Here is an 18,900-nt window from a genome sequence, read left to right on the forward strand (position 1 = left end):
AGACCCCTGCTCTAGAGCGAACAAAAACTATACCTACCTCGGCATAAATATGAACGCTACAGTAAATTTCAACAAAGCTGTTAATGACCTGAGAGACAAGGCAAGGAGGGCACTTTATGCCATATAAAGAAATATCAAACTAGACATCCCAATTAAGATCTGGCAAAAAATATTTGACGCAGTAATAGAGCCTATTGCGCTCTACGGCTGTGAAGTCTGGGGCCCACTCACCAACCAAGATTTTATAAAATGGGACAAACATCAAATTGAAACTCTTCATGCAGAATTCTGCAAATCAATACTAAAAGTCCTAAAGACACTAAAAGAAAAGACACCAAATAATGCATGCAGAGCAGAATTAGGACGATATCCAATCGTTATTAAAATTTAGAAGAGAGCCCTAAAACTTTATGACCACCTTAAGGGAAGCGACAGCAACACACTCCACACAGGGCTCTTACCCACAGAGAGTTACACCCAGAAAGTGTCCCCTTAGCCAGCTTGTCCTGGGACTCTGTCCAACACACGCAACCAGCATATCAGGCAAATCAGAGTAAATACAAGTAGTCTCTTAACAGAGACTACACCGTGGCAGAATACCTGACCACCGTGACCAGGGGTGCTGCCTGGCGGGGAAAAGTGGTACTGATTCTAAGGGCCCAGCCCAACGCAGCACGGCCCACGGCCCGCGGATGGCAATTAATAATATAATATATTATTGCCTTTTTTTTTAAAAATGTCTTGAAATGTTTTTTGTTTTGAAAAAACAGTCGATAGATGTTGGGGGGGGGGGGGGGGACCAGATACAGACTCAGCGAACACAGCCTGACCATCGAGAAGGGACGCCACAGACAGACCTGGCTCCCAAGAGAAGACAGACTGTGCTCCCACTGCACACACAACCAACTAGAAACAGAACTGCACTTCCTGAATTCCTGCCAGTCATATGAAGACATCAGGAATACACACTTCCCACGGATTACAAAGGCATGCAAGGACTTCAAAGACTCTCCAGATGCTCACAAACTGCCTGCCTGTTGGGAGAAATACAACAATGTGCGAACGCAGCAGCAAGATTCGTCACCTGTTGTGATGAGAGAAGGACCTCAAACTCCCCATAGACTCATCCCCCTGGACTCACTCTTCACACAATAATTGCACTATTGCACAGATCCTCCATAATGTAAATACTGTGTATTTAGAGTCTATCTTTAATTTATATGTTTATACGAGATACTGTAATTTTGATAATATTGCACATTCTACTTTTTATAGTACTTGTATAGATGTATAGATATTTTGTGTTTAACGTTTTATACTTATTATATTATATATTATACTATATACCTGACCTTTTTAGAGAGATTTTTTAGTATATTTATTGCACTTATTGCTGGGGTCGAGCTTTATTTTGACTGAACCTTTATTTCCAGAACTTTACTAGTATTACGGTAATGTGGACTGTGGTACCGTCGGAATGTACCATCGACAACACTACTGGAGGGATTTTGTTGTGACAGCCAACAGCAATCTGTTGAAAACCCGGTAGGGGGAAACGGTAAGGTGAAATCTAGCGTCCTTTACCTGATAGAATTAAGCAATTTCAACATTGCGTTGGAAATAAAATAATGTTATGTTTGCAAGAAACTATGCTGATGTTTGTATTAGATGAATGGCCGATAAACCATTTGGAGCCGACGGGTTTCTACTGGCTAGCATCATCGTCCACATAATTACATAGAGCTAGCGATGTCTAGCTAATACATTATACTGGCGTGCGAATGATATAACTACCAGGCAGGATAGACTTCATGCTGTGCCGTGCTCACTTTGCTGTTTTATCTTACCGTCTTATTTAGATGGCAACTCAACACAATTTCTTGCGTTGAACGAGCTACTAGGTTACGTTAGCTATGCATACTGTTGGTGATTCAGGTCGTGACTGAGGATTGAGGAGAGGTAGCTGGCATCTCTGTTCTTTGGCCTGCTGTATTACCTGCATAATAATATCTAAATTCGTTTGAAGAGAAATCTGATGTTTCAAAATCTATAGGTGTGTTGTGTTTATACCTGATGATGATGATTCAACGTTTTTGGGTTGGATTTGGATCAGCATTTCAGAAATGCCATTGACACTATTTTAGGTTATTATCACTAATAAGCTGCATAGCAGGCTATGCATTATTGTAACTATTTATCGTTTATAAACGACAGTGAATATAATGGCATTGACATTATCTCAGAATCGTCAGGTTTAATGTAAATGCCGTTTAATTTAGATATGCTGCTGCTTCCTCATCAACTGGTGAGCAGTCATATTTGGTAAAGCTGTTTCATGGTTTCTGTTCAGAAATCGGAATAGATGCTGTCTCAAATGCATGATAATGGAGCAAACTGCAACATTCAGAAGATGTATTTGAAACATGATGCGGTTGCCTGCTGTTCTCTAATGTGCTGTCATGAATTCATTTGTAATTGTTTAATCAGAATCAACATAGGTCATTTTATCTTGGATCAACAATGGCCTTCAGCAAGGGGTACCGTATTTACCATAAATTGGACCCACCACCGTATAGTATCATAGTGGAAACGAGGAACAAAGATGAGTGCCTCATGTTTGAGTCTGGAGCTGTCGCTGTACTGTGTAAGAATGTCCTTTTGATTTCATACTTAACAAAAATATACCCTACATATCTCTTTGGTTATGGTATGTCACTCGATAGCAAGGAGAACCCGCACTGACAACAGCATTGCTTATTGTTGATGCATAGCGGCTGCGGAGAAGGAAGCCATCAAAAACACTTATACCAAGATGGTTGATGCCTACGGGATTCTTGGGGTTCTCCGTCTAAACCTGGGTAAGTTTCTGCATTGTCTATCCACGCAGTTCCCTCTATAACATTATCTGTCTGTCTGAATGTTTTTGCATGAACGACGAAATTAAAGCTGCTTTCTTCTGCCCTTTACATGACCTCCAAAGCTCTGTTATCACAACAACAGGAAAATCTGATTAATCCTCATTTGAGGTGATGGTGCAGATTTGTTCGCCATCTCTCTTCTATAGAATGGAGATAATGCAATTCCTCTCTTATATTTGTATTCTTCCCAGACCACCCTCCTCTTTAATTTCCAGGGTTTTATAATAACCCCTGCATGGTCATCCTCCTGCCCCTATCTGCAGTAGATATCCTTAAAACAAATGGTTGAACCTTAGCTACTACAGGGCAAGATCCATCCGGCGACAACCATAACGTTGAATGCCCCCCCCCTCTCCATTGTGGTACATTGATGCAATCTATGCTCTTGCATTCCCTGCTGGCAGGTGACTCCATGCTCCACAGTCTGGTGGTGGTCACGGGATGCAGCTCAGTGGGCAAAGTGCAGGACTCTGAGATCTTCAGGGTCACGCAGACAGACTTCATTTCGCTGAAGAACGACCCCGCCGACGAGGACCGTATCGCGGACGTGCGCAAGGTGCTGAGCTCGGGACACTTCTACTTTGCCTGGTCCGCCACGGGCGTCAGCATGGACCTCAGCCTCAACGCTCACCGCAGAATCCTGGAGGACACTACGGACAACCGCTTCTTCTGGTGCGTCAGAGGGCCTCTCACATCATTCAGTAGACTCTGTTGTGTGCAGGGCGTTACATTTATTACCTTTGGTCTAAGCATGCAATGTCAACGCTCAATTTAATTGCTAATTGCCAAGCAGTCAGGGTTCAATATATGTTTAGATTTTCTCTCCTATTGTTCACAAGTTTATGTTATTCAAACATCACTACAATATCATCACGGTAACACGTGTTAGACACACACACACACACACACACACACACACACACACACACACACACACACACACACACACACACACACACACACACACACACACACACACACACATCCAGGATGGAGAGAATAAAATCAGTTTCCCAGGTGTCATTCATGTTGGAACGGGGCCCAGAGTGAGCTGAGGAGGGGTGAGGCTGGGTTGTGGGTAGAGTGAATTAAGCCATACTTACTTCAGCAAGCTACCTCTTCCTCTTCTCTCTGCTTCTCTTCTCCTCCCTATTCCCTGTGTCACTTACTGAACTTCCTCAACCTGGTTGTGTGTGTGTGTTTGTGTTTTGGTGCACACGTGCATGTTTATGCACCTGTTTGTGTGTGTGTGTGCATATTATGGATATGATCACATTAACGACGTTGGCATGCAGTGTATTCATGTTGCTTTTGTAACGCCCCCCCCTCCCCGCTTTGATCGATCTTCAACCAATAGGAACCAGTCTCTTCACCTGCACCTGAAGCACTACGGCGTCCATTGCGAGGACTGGCTGCTGAGGCTGATGTGCGGCGGCGTGGAGGTCAGGACCATCTACGCCGGCCACAAACAGGCCAAGGCCTGCATCATCTCCCGCCTCAGCTCGGAGCGCGCCGGCACCCGCTTCAACGTGCGCGGCACCAACGACGATGGACAGGTGGCCAACTTCGTTGAGACGGAGCAGGTCAGTGGCAGAGGGGGAAGGATGTGAAATGGCTGCCGTCGGCGTCGATGACACACCGTAGTATCGGGGTGTACACGCTCTCCTGCACTCGGCATTAGTTTGTAATAGCGTGTTGTTGTGGTTATTACACGACTCCACCCCAGGGCCTGAGAGCTGGAACTCTTCTCAGTCTTGTGTTTTCACCCTATAACAGGTTTCGCCCAGCCCTTAGGATTAAAAGACATACTGTTGTTCATGGAGTTAGTGTGTATTTTTGTATTCTATTTGGCATTGCAAGCTCAGCACCCTGCAGTTAAACCAGTCCCTCAGTCACCCTGCAATTAAGATAATGCTCTCCTTCTGTTGGCTGTAAACAGGTGATCTTCCTGGACGACAAGGTCTCCTCCTTCATACAGATCCGCGGGTCCATTCCGTTATTCTGGGAACAGCCTGGAATACAGGTAATGGGGAAAATAAATCTACATCTCAAATAACACAACCAGGTTTGTGATGTCGCCTGATGGAAACATAAATTATTAACCTGCCATTGGTTTGTGACGGATCAATAATCATCTGCAGTAACATTATGCAGTAGTCCTACCAGAGGCTTCTTCTGTCTCCATCTGGTTGGATTTGTAAGTACTTGTACCTAAAGGAATAATTCACTCTATAAGTAAATAGCTATCATTTATGGGTGAATTTTGTTGTTGTAGGACACTTCTTGACTGTGAAGTATTTGATTTAATTGAGCATGATCATCGGAAGACACAGGCAGCCTTAACCAAGCATCTTCAGATAGACAATGGATGTAAATGATTCTTTCACACCGAGGGAAACGATTGTGGGTTTGATATTAAAAACACAAAAGTGAGGAATGTTGCATTTGCAATACATTAAGGGGGAAAGTAGATGGTGACATAATTTCTCAAGCTGCCATACCCTACATTGCCCATAAGCCATTGCACTGCTCAGTCCGACAATCATAACAGTTGACAGCTGCTAGCCGGGGGTGTTATCAAAGATGGCTGCTATCTATTCTGCTTCTGGCAGTTATGTGTTATAAACATTGAAAGCAGCTGATGCAGGATCATCTTATCAGTTTGAGCTGGTTTTTTAAAAACAAACTGATATTCAGTTGGAAGGAGGTACGGAAGAGATACATTGCTGGTGTGTCTGTGGACGCTGCGTTTCGGGATTCAACTAGCGCAGTCCCCATTCACAACGCGCCCGTTCGGGAACGGGCTGACGGCTTGGCCTCCGTTATTGCTGCTTGCAGCTTTTTCAGAGAACAGCTCATCCCAACAACTTCACACTCGGCACTGCGCTTCCTCTGGTCCTCAGGATTGCACCCGCCAAGTGTGAAGTCGATGAGTGGATGCGTAGGGAGGACAGACAGAAACGCTTTAGTTGGATAACAATCATAGCTATTTCGTAGACTGAGAATGAGGGCTGACACATTTTGGACATAATCTTCATTAGTGATTTCTGAATGTTGCTGAAAAATGTGTACAAAGAATGTCAAATTTCTCGGATGAATTATTCCTTTAAACTCACACTGTGTAACCCCTTTGATTGTTTATATTTTTCTGCCCAATGTCTTTCTGAAACAATAGTAGGATGTAAGGAAACTGAAAGTTCCCGTATAAGTGAACATGGCAGAACTAGCAGGGAAAACAGAGCTAAAGCCTTAATTTCTCCTTAAGAAAACATACACAGTATTACTTCTTATGGTCTTGCAGTCCCGCTACTATGAGTCCTAAATTAAGAGTCTCTTGAATCTGTAGGGATAAGTGTGAAAATGTTAGCTAATTAATCATTTATGAATTGATTTTTTGTTATTAATAAGTACATTTTAGGCATTTAGGATGTGGAAATACCATACAATTTCTGCCTATAGATCATGCAGTTCGGAAATGTTTTAAATCATTAGAAATAAATTATTATCAATTAATCAAATATTTCATATCAGGCCAAGACTGTAAGAATTCCGGGAGAATGCTTGGTATTTGTGTGTGTGTGTGTGTGTGTGTGTGTGTGTGTGTGTGTGTGTGGAGGGCGGGATGGAGTGCAAGAGATTCCATGTTTACATTGGGAGGCCTGTGGAATTTTAACCACATCTATTCATGCTGTGTGTTCAGAAAAAGTCAATTAAGGGCGTTTTGTTGCAACTGAATGAGAATCGACGACCTAATGGAATGGATGAAAACCCCCACCTGGTACAACAACCCCTATCAATCGCTTCTCTATTTATGTTTTGCTCATTTGTTTTGCTCTGCTGGTGATGGCTCTCTCATGCAGTAGAAAAGTGCTGTGCAATGCCCAGAGTTTGAAGCTACCTGTCATCTTCCCACTCCAAAAAAAACAAACCTTGCCTTTCCTGACATTGCACAGGTCTAGAAAACGCCTTGCGTTAGGGAGGTTAGATATCGGTAAAGGGCCTTTTTCTTTATTTCCTGCAGCTCCCAGACATATTTTATCAGGTGAGCACCTGTACTGAAAACCATCCCCTAAGCCATTCACCAAACCTTTTAACACTGCTGATGTTCCAGCAATGTAAAAAAGAGGCGGAAGACATGGTAGACTGATACTGCCAAAGTTGAGGCATACATAGTTTTGGTTTGGCCTTGCATGTGTTTTGGGGCTGTTTTTCAGTGTTTTACTGCCCCCGTTTTACAAGTAGATGCTTCGCGTCTTTCTCTCCCGCTTGGTTTAGCTGTTCCTTTGGTTGAGGGGTGGGTACGCTTTTCATTTTTAAAAGATGGATTTTTAAGTTGGAAACTAGTCTAGCTCTGGACTAAGAAGTTCTGCTTAGGTTGAGTTGCACGAAACGCTAGCTAACTCTGCTTGTCAATTAGTGCCCAATTCCATCTCAGCCGAGAGAATACTTAGAAGTACTCTCAGCCTAGTCAACCGTGCATCACCTGTGTAAAGCTATCCATGAGGGTGGGGGGGGAGAGGAAGGTCTTCTACTGTAGTAATCCGAGCAGCGCCATCGGCTCCAAGATAATCAATTTATTAAATATTCATGGGTTGCTAACGCTGTTATTCCTAACACAGTTCTGACCGCACTGGGGGGGCAAGGCGAGGGCTAGACACAACTGTGTTGGGAAACACAGCGCTGGCAAGGGGAAGTCATGACAAAATGGCGGCAGCATTGTGCCAACTGTTTAGTAACGGTACCAATCCCCGTCCCAACAAAAAGGAAGATGTGATTCGGAAACCGAGAGGAACAGAGAAGTCTCCCGATAAAGACAGCAATGAAAAGACTGTAGGCACCACCCAAAACATTCAAGAAGTGGGATTGAAAAGGATGGAGATGATGTACACGGGCAGAAAGCCGACGGGATAGAGAGAGGGACCGAGGAATACCGGGATTCTTCAATGATGCGAATGACGGGTGTATTCTTATTCACACGTTTTGTGTTCTTGTTCATCACCTCCTCTTCCCCGCGCTTTCGTTGGTTGTTTTACCGTCCTCCTTTGGGGTATGATTTTTCCACAACAAAGCTCTCTCTCCTAAAGCTGCTCTTCAAATCCGCCTTTATCCGCCAGAATGTCTGGCCCCTCTGCAGCAGCAATGTGTGGCTCAACAAAATGCGCACAACCCCTGGCCCGCTGCAAGAGGTGATGTCATGCTATCTGATGAAGTGTGTGCCGTGTGTCCCTTCACCCTCCCCGTGTTTGCCTCCTCCTCGCAGGTGGGCTCCCATCGTGTCAAGCTCTCCAGGGGGTTCGAGGCGAACGCACCCGCATTTGAAAGGTAATCATGAAGCAATTTGTGTGTGTCAGTCGGGGCAAGTCCAGAGCTGTTGTGACTTGCCTTCCCTGCAACAGCCACCAGCTAGAGAATTGCCAGGAAATTAATTCAACAAAACTTTGTGTCCAAGGCTGCTACGGACCCCAATACATGCTAGACAAACGCCCTGCTGATCTGCTCTCCGTCAGAAGTCCATTTGCAACCCAAATGACTCATGGGCCAGCCCTTACGGCCTGCGTTGTCCCAGCGTTTATTTGACGCCGGACAAACGTCATGCCATCACGCCTCTGTTTTGAATAGCAATATATTCATCCAAGAACCAAAAGCACCAAAAGCCAACAATCACGGAGATGTGATTCGGAAACCGAGGGGACCAGTATTTCCTCTCAAATGTGTTGAAAGGGAGGATAAGACTCATCTCAACATAGCACATATCAGATTGCGGCGCTGTTGTATTGCAGGCCTCTGGCTGGTGATTCATGGTGAGCAGAGCCAGACGTGCCCTTGTGTTTGACATGGTCTAAGTCACTCTCTGGTTTTCCTTTGAGGAGGTCAGCGTTTGCTTAATGTAGGAGACCAGTAACACGGGGACAGCTCAGTCCGTTATCGAGATGTGAGAGTGGGATGGGACATTGTGTGGTTCTCCGGGACATTGTGCCCGCGCACCACCCACTATGACACCCCATCAATAGACGCAGATGCTTCATTTAGGGATCTGTGAAAACGTTTTAATGAAGCGGCGGTAGATTATTATTAGTGCGCTGTGCCAATGATATTACCGTGCTCTGTCTAGGCATTCAGGGCCAAGAGGTTTTAGAATGTATCAGGATATTGTGAAATGTACGAAGATATGTTTCACAAGATATTGCAACGGCAAAACGGCTTGATAGATGAGCACGTCTTTTCATGTTAGAGGTGCTGAAGATAAGATTTAAGAGCTTCTTTGTGAGAAATGGTATTGCCAATTGTGAGCTATTAGTAAGTGAAATGTGCTATGAAAATGCTCTGTCTCTGTGTGTGTGTGTGTGTGTGTGTGTGTGTGTGTGTGTGTGTGTCTTGTTCTCCCTATATATCTGTGTGTGTGTGTGTGTGTGTGTGTGTCGTTCTCCCTATATGTGTGTGTGTGTGTGTGTGTGTGTGTGTCTTGTTCTCCCTATGTATCTGTGTGTGTGTGTGTGTGTACAACTCTCAAATTGTACCCACTGCCCGATTTAAATGTATTATACAGCCATCAATATGGCTATATATGTCCATCTTGCTGTTGATTTAAAATGCATACCAATTCTCATCCCCCCATGCTTACAAAGCGCTCCATGATGGCCCAGCTGGACAGCAGAGGTCATGCGTGTCCCCACCACTGTATGCTAATGTGTGCATAGTATGTGCACATCACAGTCATGCCCCTTTGTATTTTCCAGACACTTCAGTGCTCTGCGGAGGCTGTATGGCAAACAGGTGATCATTAACCTGCTGGGCAGCAAGGAGGGAGAGCACATGCTCAGCAAAGCATTCCAGGTCAGTGGAATCCGCCGTGTTAATAGATCAGATATTAATGTATTCCTCTTAGCGCTTTTCATTTCATACATCAACGCTGTCATCAACTCAAATGGAAAAGTAAATGGTCATTGCTCTCAGTAGCTTTGGATAAAAGTCTCTTCTAAATGACAAAATAATCAATTATAATAAACGAGTGTGTAATTCATATACCGTAACGAGGCAATGCGTGCGTGTGCGTCGCGCGTTGCCCCAGTGCACGTGTGGCTCATTGCGATCTCACCGCCCTCCCTCCTCGCTCCCTTACCGGCGTTCAGAGTCACCTGAAGGCGTCGGAGCACGGCGGCGTGGTGAAGATGGTGAACTTCGACTACCACCAGATGGTGAAGGGGGGCAAGGCGGAGAAGCTGCAAAGCGTCCTCAAGCCCCAGGTCAGCCGCTTCGTGGACGACTGCGGCTTCTTCTACTACTCTGGAGAGACCGGCATCGCCAGGTGAGCCATCTCCAGAGAGTGGGGCCTCGTGTGAATAGGCTAATGGTTAAATGGGCTTTGGGAATCTTATCGGGTATTTGCTTTGTTATGCTCATCCGCAGTCTCTTCAGTTGTAGAGAGCACCATCAGTATGATTTGAAGTTTTTTTTTAAAATTTGTATGGGAAAAGTGTATTCACTCATTCATTCATTCACAAATGCAATCATATATTCGCACTTGCATACTCTAACTGTGAACATGATGGTGGTCTCTAATGTTCACCCAGGACTCAGAGCGGGACCCTCCGGACCAACTGCCTGGACTGCCTGGACCGGACCAACAGTGTCCAGGCCTACTTTGCCCTGGAGGTCAGATCCCCAGCGCACCTTTCTCGCGCATGACACCCCTGCAAAGGGCAGACACACAAATACAGGGAGCGCCAACGTATCGCACTCTGATTTAGGTCCTACCAATTAAATGTCAGCGTTGATTACCAGGTGACGGCGAGTACCTCTCCAAGTGACTTCAAATGAAAAGACTTGTTAACAGACTTCTAGTAGACTATCAAGTAGAGGTAGTCGGGTCTCTTTTAAAGGATTTGAAGGTGTCTTTATCGGTGGCGCTGCAGCCTGATTCTGGCACCCCACTGCCAGTTAAGGTTTGGGTGCGTACTTTAATGCTCTTTTACCCCCCTGTGGTCGGGCCGGCAGATGTTACCCAAGCAGCTGGAAGAGATGGGCCTGACGGAGAAGCCCCAGCTGGTGGCCCGCTTCCAGGAGGTCTTCCGGACCATGTGGACCGTCAACGGAGACTCGGTCAGCAAGATCTATGCCGGCACGGGCGCCCTAGACGGGAAGGCCAAGGTACTGAGGGAGGGCTTCCACTGGGCCTTTTTAAGCATGGTTTGACTAGCACCGTTAAAGGCCTATAAGATGATTTCAGCTCAGAACTCTATAAAACACTACTATAAATACATTTTAATATTAAGAATTACCTTTTCATTTGAGATATTTTCGTTAGAAGTGCTAGGCATATGCAGCAGGTTTTAATAACTTTGGATTTTATGATTTGGCTTACCCTCTAAGTTGTCAATTTCGATTTGGTCCACTGACAGTTGCTTTTCATTCCCCTCACAGCAATCCTTGAGTACTTTTCATAATCATATCTGATGTTATATCCACTATATTTAGTCCAGTATCACATCCTAGTTATTCATTTGAAGAAGCCCATGGATCATGGAAGGTCATGCAAGTGTGGGGCGGGGGGGGGAGCAAAAAGAAGTGAGACATTTCCACTCTGATCTTTCACATCCACATCCTATGGGCCCGGCGAGTGCATATTCCACAACCAACGGCCGCATGTCATGCTCTCTGAGATGAGCGTGAAGTGCTTTCTTTTTTGAGTGCAGAACCGTGTGTTCCCCTTCTGTTTTCTAAACTCTTGTGTGCCCCCCCCTTTTCTCTCTGCTCTCTTCTGGACCTCTCTGCCCCGCGTGGTAAGTCAAGCGCCAGTCCGTCTTGTTGTCGTGACCAAAGGTCCTTATCTCTGGTGCAGTGTTTACCCCTCGGAGACACTGGGGATGTGGGCTCGGTCTCCGAGCTCTTCTGGGATAGACCACCCGAGCGATGGCGTCCCATGATTACGTCGCCGTCACTTATGTCCGGCTCCTTCGCTGTTTTCGTTTCATTGAATGGAGTCTTTGTTTTACGTGACTCCCATCATTTCAGGGTGCAAGCCGGTTGATATCGGACAACACATGCTAAGCTAGGCAATACTTGTGATTGTTTTTTTAACTAAACATTTCTTCTTTTTTACATTTTATATATCCCGAGGATATTAAGTGTTGGCATATTTCGTCGTTTCTTGCAATAGTTTGGAGCCTCTTTGGAGTTTCCCATAGTCTGTAGGATCCGGAAACCCTTATAAGGGCAGAGCGATGACCTCAGGCTTGGGTGGTCTATGGTGCTGGTGCAGGATGGGTTATTTACTCATTGTCATGTGTGTCCGAGGATTTTACTCTGTTACTTTTGATCAGGGTTTGCCTTTGGGAGAAAATGAAGGATATTTATATTCACCGTCCTCCCAATCGTATCAGAACAGATTTTAATTTGTGTAATCGATAATTCAGTTATTTTAGAGTAGTAGCTCCTTGAAGGAAAAGGTAAATTTGACGTAGTGTTAAAAGAAAATAAATTATTTGGCCTACTTTTATGAAATTAAATGAATCGTACATCAGAATGCAAAACATCCCCACCCAGTTTCACATTCATCAAATTGTCTTGATCTCGCTCTTAAAAAGAAATACACAAAAGTTGTTCTAATTTCCAAATTTTAACTAGTGCCATGCCCGCCGCCTTTCTTTTTCTGGGTGAAACTTTGCAACATTATTTAATAACATTATAATAACATGGGGGCAGGATAGTCTACTGGTAAGGGTGTTTGAACTCCAGCTGAAAGGTTCAAGGTTTGAATCCCAATGTGATTGGAGTTTTAACCTTTGGGCTTTAACCCCTACCTGCCTTACCCAAGCCTGTCCATTAATGACACGTGTCTAAAAAATGTGAACTATATAATATAATAGCTCACTGCATGTTGCTTCTGATAACAGCCTCCACTATACAGTGATGTTTCCTATTCATAAAAGCACTAAACAAGAGTGTATTGCTCTTGGCCTGCTGCCAGGTGGGAAAGCTGAAGGACGGGGCGCGCTCGGTGACGCGGACCATCCAGAACAACTTCTTCGACAGCTCCAAGCAGGAAGCCATCGACATCCTGAGGCTGGGCTCCACCCTGAACAGCGACCTGGCTGACAAGGCCCGGGCGCTGCTCACCACCTCCAGTCTTTACGGTAATGCCTGGAACCAGGAAGTCCATGTTGCGATGACATCACCCAGGTCTCTTCAAGTGGTTCTGCTAGCATGAATGACGACTGCCAATGCATTTTGTGTGTGTGTATATATTTATATGCATAATATACTTTTTTTTATTTAATTATTTTACCTTTTTTTTTACCAATAGCTAAATTAATAGAGCTTGCTTCTACAATATTGTAAATTCAATATCATCTTAATTATTATTATATTATTATATTATTATTAATTAGTCTTACGACCAGCTGACAGCTCACTCAGGCGTATTACTGGCCGACTGGCCCTTGCTGGTGGTTGAAGGGCATAACCTGAGTCCTCCCCCCTGCTTTAAGCAGAGGGGCCGGTGCCCTGCGTGACCAAGCGAGAGGCCTAATCTCCCATCGGCCCTGCTCACATGGGCCAGCTAGATTAGCCCTTTGTTGACTGACTGACTTACTGGCTGACTGACTGCCTGCTCTACTTGTATTATCTCTCTGAGAGCCCTGCTAACCCCTCCCTTCTCTCCCCTCTCTGTGCTGCTATCGCTGCTGATATTAGTCACTGAGCCTGTGTTACAATCAGGTACGGTCACTGGCTGGCTAACGGACAACTGTCTGTCTGTCGGTCCTCCATCTTGTTCCACCACCCTGTCTGTCTGGGTACCTCCCCCTCTCCAGTGGTATATGTGCCCACCGTGTTGTTTATTTTACTTTACATTGTCGTTGTGTCGTCATCTTTATTTATTCAGTGTAAACCTGGTTTGGAGGACAGACTTTCCGGCTAATGTGTACACTAGTGAGTGCTGAAATAAATACAAAATATATGTAATTTTTGGGTGTACTAGGTAAATATAGGTTTAAGTTTTGCTTCAGCGTTTGGACTGATCATAAATTTTCCTCTTAAGATTATCATATCATTATCATATTATCAAACATTACATTGTTTTTGGATTTAACCAAAAATTCAGAGAAGCACAAGGGGCAATCTGCCAAAACGTGTACTGCAAAAACTCTGGGTCAGATCAAAGACTTGTCTAACCGGTCATACCCAGATTTCTCTGCTTCAGGTTTCGCTCAACATTGTTTGTAAACCCTGTGTTCACATTTCCCAGTATGCCAGACTGTTGTTCAAGTGCTTGGTATAAATAGATGGCATGTAATTCGCCCCTTACAGAGGTTCCCATTAACAACTCTACAGTACCCCTACCCTCCCCATCCATCTCCATCCATAGTTGTACCATCTCCAACTGTGTTTGTGTGCGGTGGACCATGTTTGGTTGTTTCCATCCACTTCAATGTTTTCTTTTCCATATGCAGGAGTAGGCATGCGTGCACACACACACACACACACACACACACACACACACACACACACACAGACTAACTGAGTCTCTCCTCTGGTGCAGCGTCTCCCAGAGTGCTTCTGGGCATGTGTCAGAACTACCGCAAGTACACGCGGCCCAAGCAGATCCGTGTGTGCGTCGGCACCTGGAACGTCAACGGGGGCAAGCAGTTCCGCAGCATTGCCTTCCGCAACCAGACCCTCAACGATTGGCTGCTGGACGCGCCAAAGAAGGCGGGACTTCCTGAGTTTCAAGGTACATGGTTTTACTGCACGGAATCACTTGTCTGTTTGGTAGCTTGTGAAAGTTGAATATAATAAATGTAACATCTAAACGAATTGGACGTCAGTAATATTTGAAATGCGTGCTGTTCTTTTGACCTCACAGACGGAAAGCCCAACCCCCCTATAGATATTTTTGCCATTGGCTTTGAGGAAATGGTGGAGCTGAACGCTGGCAACATAGTCAGTGCCAGGTATGTGACCACGCTGCAAGCTACCAAAAACATATTGTGGGTGGGTGGAGGGAGATAATAATAACCAAAAGCATTTTTTTGTTGACGAGAATAGCTGTCTAGTTATGATCAACGTTTTGCATGATTGTTACAATTCTACTCAGTTTACTGGTTGAACTGCAAACCCATACACACAGCACACGCAGCCCTAGGAATCATCGCTCATCAGCTTAGGAAGTACAATAACACACTCTCTTTCGAGCAAATATCTGAAGAGGACCGAGACATGTAAACGGCCACTTGGATCCCCCACCATGTTCCTATCCTGCTCATGCTCCGCCCTCTCGTGGTACCGTCTCTCTCAGCACCACCAACCAGAAGCTGTGGGCCGCCGAGCTGCAGAAGAACATCTCCCGGGACAACAAGTACGTCCTGCTGGCGTCGGAGCAGCTGGTGGGCGTGTGCCTGTTTGTGTTCATCCGCCCGCAACACGCCCCCTTCATCAGGTATGGTGCCCGGCCACACCCCGTCTCGCTGTAGACACGGCACCACCTACAAGCACACGCCACGGCTGATGTCTGCCATAGGAAGTTAACTTTCAGTGTTTGGGTCCTTTATGTATCAGGCACCATTGGTAACATCATTTAAAAGATATATTTTTCACATACAAAACTTTTGTTAATTTCTTTTCACTGGCAATCAATTTTTTTCAGCAAATGAAATATAATACTGATTATAATTTGCCAGTTTTTTTAATCATTCTGAGTTTTGAATGGGCTTTTTTAGTTGGAATTTAGTGGAATTTAGTTCCTGAAAAAAAACGCTTGACAATAGTTTTCTCTTTCCTTTTTTGTGACTCAGGGATGTCGCCGTGGATACAGTCAAAACCGGAATGGGCGGAGCCACTGGCAATAAAGGGGGCGTTGCCATCCGCCTGCTGTTCCACACCACCAGTATCTGCTTCCTCTGCTCCCACTTTGCAGCTGGCCAATCACAGGTCAAGGAGAGGAACGATGACTACAATGAGATCACGCGCAGACTCTCATTCCCTATGGTAACCCTAAACTTGGGCTGTCTCACTCACCTTTTCATTGTTGACCAACATCAAATGTATCAAATATATCAAATATTAATTGTCATGTCAAAGCGACTACCGTCTGGAAAAAGTATTTTCGCACAGTAAACATTTCTGCACAAACCAGTGGTTTTCTATGGGACTTAACAGAGTAGATGCCCCCAAAATAAATACAAATTCAAATTTTGTTCCAACATGGATCCAGGTGTAAACGCACCAAGACTGGTCTGGCCATTTACACCAACTCCGGACAATCCCAGTCGATATTCTCGGTCTAACCCCCCCCCCGTTCCTCCCAAGGGTCGCCTGCTGTACTCCCACGACTACGTGTTCTGGTGCGGGGACTTCAACTACCGCATCAACCTGCCCAACGAGGAGGTGAAGGAGCTCATCAAGCAGCAGAACTGGGAAGCCCTGACCGCCGGAGACCAGCTGCTGGACCAGAAGAACGCCGGCATGGTGAGGTCAAGGGTCTTAAGTGTACTTGTTCTGGAGGTGCGATTTGTTCAAAGAAATGTGCAAATTGCAAATTCAGTTGTTGTGGCTGACAACCACACCGAATAAGAAGGAAACACGGTAAGGCGACGATGTACATATGTAAAATAAGTGCACTTTTAAATGTTCAGGGAGTACAAATAAGAATCCACTAAGTGCACTTTGAAACGTTCAAAGAGAGTACAAACAAGAGCCGACTAAGGAGATAAGCACTGATATTCTCCCATCAAACATTGATTTGACACGGCACCGATGATCACGACTCTCAAAGTCCCAGCGGAGCCACACTGAAAGTCAACTGTTTCATTATTGAACACTTATGGTCCCCTCTGCACACACATAATGGAACTCTCCACAGATGAAAGGTTGTATGGTCATCCCAAGCGGCGGAACCTATTAGCGCATCTCTGCCACTTCGCTGATGGCTTGAGAGGCTTGTGTACTGTAATCCATGACGGAGGTACTGTTGAGGTTCAATAGCTGCTGGACCCAAGAGCAGAACACAGAGACAGGACTGGAGTTGGAGTAATGAGCATGTTTATTTGGAGCAGACCAGGAGTAAGGCAGGGGGCAGGTTGGTGAGTGGGGAGCTTCAGGCTGGAGGGAGTGAAGCAGGCAGGCGTGAGCCATTGATCCACAAAACACTGAGGCCAAAAGGAAACAAAGTATGATGAGCTGATGCAGGCCAGGTGTAATCAGTTCAGGGTGGCAGGCACAGCACAGAGACAGACAGGGGGTGTTGCAGACACAGGGGGAAAACACACAGCACAACAGCTGTGGCTATGACAGGAACACGTCAAACACACATTTACAGCATCTCCACTGTCTGCTCGGCAACTGTCTGTTCACCACCGCGGGCCGTGTGTTTGTGCAGGTCTTCCGCGGGTTCATCGAGGGAGACCTGGACTTCGCCCCCACCTACAAGTACGACCTGTTCTCAGAGGATTACGACACCAGCGAGAAGTGCCGCACGCCCGCCTGGACAGACCGGGTGCTCTGGAACCGGAGGAAGTGGAACTTTGACAAAACAGGTGAGACCACTGTGTCCAAACTACTCTCCCTTAATGGGACTTTAGGACATTAGGGCAAGCTTAACACTAAGTGTGCATTCATGAACATTAGTAAATGCAGAAATAAGCATTGTTATATAACGTTAACAAAAGGGCTCCGTGACTGGGCTAGTCAATGGTGTATATAGGAATACTGTAGTTGACATGAACACCATTACTTTATTCAACATGAACAGCATTAATAAACCACATGAATATCATCAGTTAATGAGAACTAGAACATTTGTAAACTGTTAATTTGTGGTAAGCTAATACTTTTTACAGCATTAACTGCTGTGAATTAGCGATTTAATGAATGTACCCTTATATTAAAATGTTACCGGTCTTAACACTACACTCAAAGCATATTTGAATGAATCAATTCTTATTTTCATTGACCTCGATCGTTTCTGTTCAGTTTTCTAACCGCACGTCACCAAACCACTTAGCGCCTCACGGGGCGTTCTAACAGCAGTTGATTGTGATCCCCAGCGGAGGAGATGAACGTGGTGGGAGCGGTGGCCGCCAGCGAGGACGATACGGACGGCACCTGGAACCCCGGCGAGCTCAAGTACTACGGCAGGGCTGAGCTCAAGACGTCCGACCACAGGTAACTAGCTCTCCGGTCACTGGCTGAAGAGGCGGCGAGCGACGGCACAGATGGCAGCATGCACCTTCCTTCACCCAGCTCAGTGACAGCCTCGTTCAGCGTCACGCGAATCACCTCTCAGCACTTAGGAAATTTGTTTTCCTGTTTGGTTTGACGATGCAAAAGGAAGGCGTTTTTACATATGTAAATGAACGTTTCAGTTGTGTGACTCTGTGCTCCGACATCCGGTGTTGAAGTGGAAAGAGCCAGCAAACGATGGCGCTAGTACGGTGAGGCACAGGATGCCTTTTATACAACACATTTGTGTCCTGATCAGGAGCCATAACGAACATAAAATTGGCGTTAGTGTCGCCTCAACAAGACACTACCGCCAAATATGGGCAGACATGTTGACGTCATGAATACAACTACCGCTCTGTTCTGTGGCCATATATTGGCAGACATGGGGATGTCATGTATGCCTCTGTGTGTGTGTGTGTGGCCAGGCCTGTGATGGCGGTGATGGACGTGGAGATCCTGGAGGTGGACCCGGAGGCGCGGCACCAGGTGTACAAGGAGGTGATCGCCCTGCAGGGGCCCCCCGACGGCACGGTGCTGGTGTCCCTCTGCGCCTCGGGGCCCGACGACTACTTCGACGACCCGCTCATCGACGAGCTGCTGGACAAGTTCAGCACCTTCGGCGAGGTCATCCTCATCAGGTGGGCGGGGCCAGGCCCCAGTGGGGGGGGGGGGGGGAGACTATCACAAAGGGAGCAGCAGCCGGGGTGTCATCTGTCGGATAACTGCGTTTATATTCTCTGCTTTTTGTTGAGAAAAAACTTCC

General features: G+C 45.7%; 1 protein-coding gene across 6 annotated transcripts in view; it reads left to right on the forward strand.

The window, feature by feature from the left end:
* Nucleotides 1-1,506: 1,506 nt before the first annotated feature.
* The window catches only part of synj1 (synaptojanin 1), a 28,553-nt gene continuing 11,159 nt past the window's right edge, over nt 1,507-18,900 (forward strand). Inside the window, exons 1-21 of one of the 6 annotated variants that reach the window (XM_079737887.1) lie at nt 1,507-1,558; nt 2,488-2,644; nt 2,772-2,858; nt 3,323-3,590; nt 4,276-4,501; nt 4,858-4,941; nt 6,619-6,696; nt 8,179-8,240; nt 9,656-9,752; nt 10,049-10,224; nt 10,490-10,571; nt 10,914-11,066; nt 12,886-13,051; nt 14,458-14,649; nt 14,782-14,869; nt 15,214-15,354; nt 15,710-15,902; nt 16,224-16,382; nt 17,293-17,449; nt 17,960-18,077; nt 18,563-18,775. In XM_079737887.1, the coding sequence (XP_079594013.1) occupies nt 2,521-2,644; nt 2,772-2,858; nt 3,323-3,590; nt 4,276-4,501; nt 4,858-4,941; nt 6,619-6,696; nt 8,179-8,240; nt 9,656-9,752; nt 10,049-10,224; nt 10,490-10,571; nt 10,914-11,066; nt 12,886-13,051; nt 14,458-14,649; nt 14,782-14,869; nt 15,214-15,354; nt 15,710-15,902; nt 16,224-16,382; nt 17,293-17,449; nt 17,960-18,077; nt 18,563-18,775 (2,864 nt within the window). In that variant the 5' untranslated portion in view covers nt 1,507-1,558; nt 2,488-2,520. Of the gene's footprint in view, nt 1,564-1,939; nt 1,960-2,487; nt 2,645-2,771; nt 2,859-3,322; nt 3,591-4,275; nt 4,502-4,857; nt 4,942-6,618; nt 6,697-8,178; nt 8,241-9,655; nt 9,753-10,048; nt 10,225-10,489; nt 10,572-10,913; nt 11,067-12,885; nt 13,052-14,457; nt 14,650-14,781; nt 14,870-15,213; nt 15,355-15,709; nt 15,903-16,223; nt 16,383-17,292; nt 17,450-17,959; nt 18,078-18,562; nt 18,776-18,900 lie in introns of those variants that run through there. The other 5 variants (XM_079737890.1, XM_079737888.1, XM_079737889.1 and 2 more) reach the window with 5 other exon arrangements.

The sequence above is a fragment of the Pollachius pollachius genome (assembly GCF_949987615.1).
Source record: "Pollachius pollachius genome assembly, chromosome: 6".
Lineage (NCBI taxonomy): Eukaryota > Metazoa > Chordata > Actinopteri > Gadiformes > Gadidae > Pollachius > Pollachius pollachius.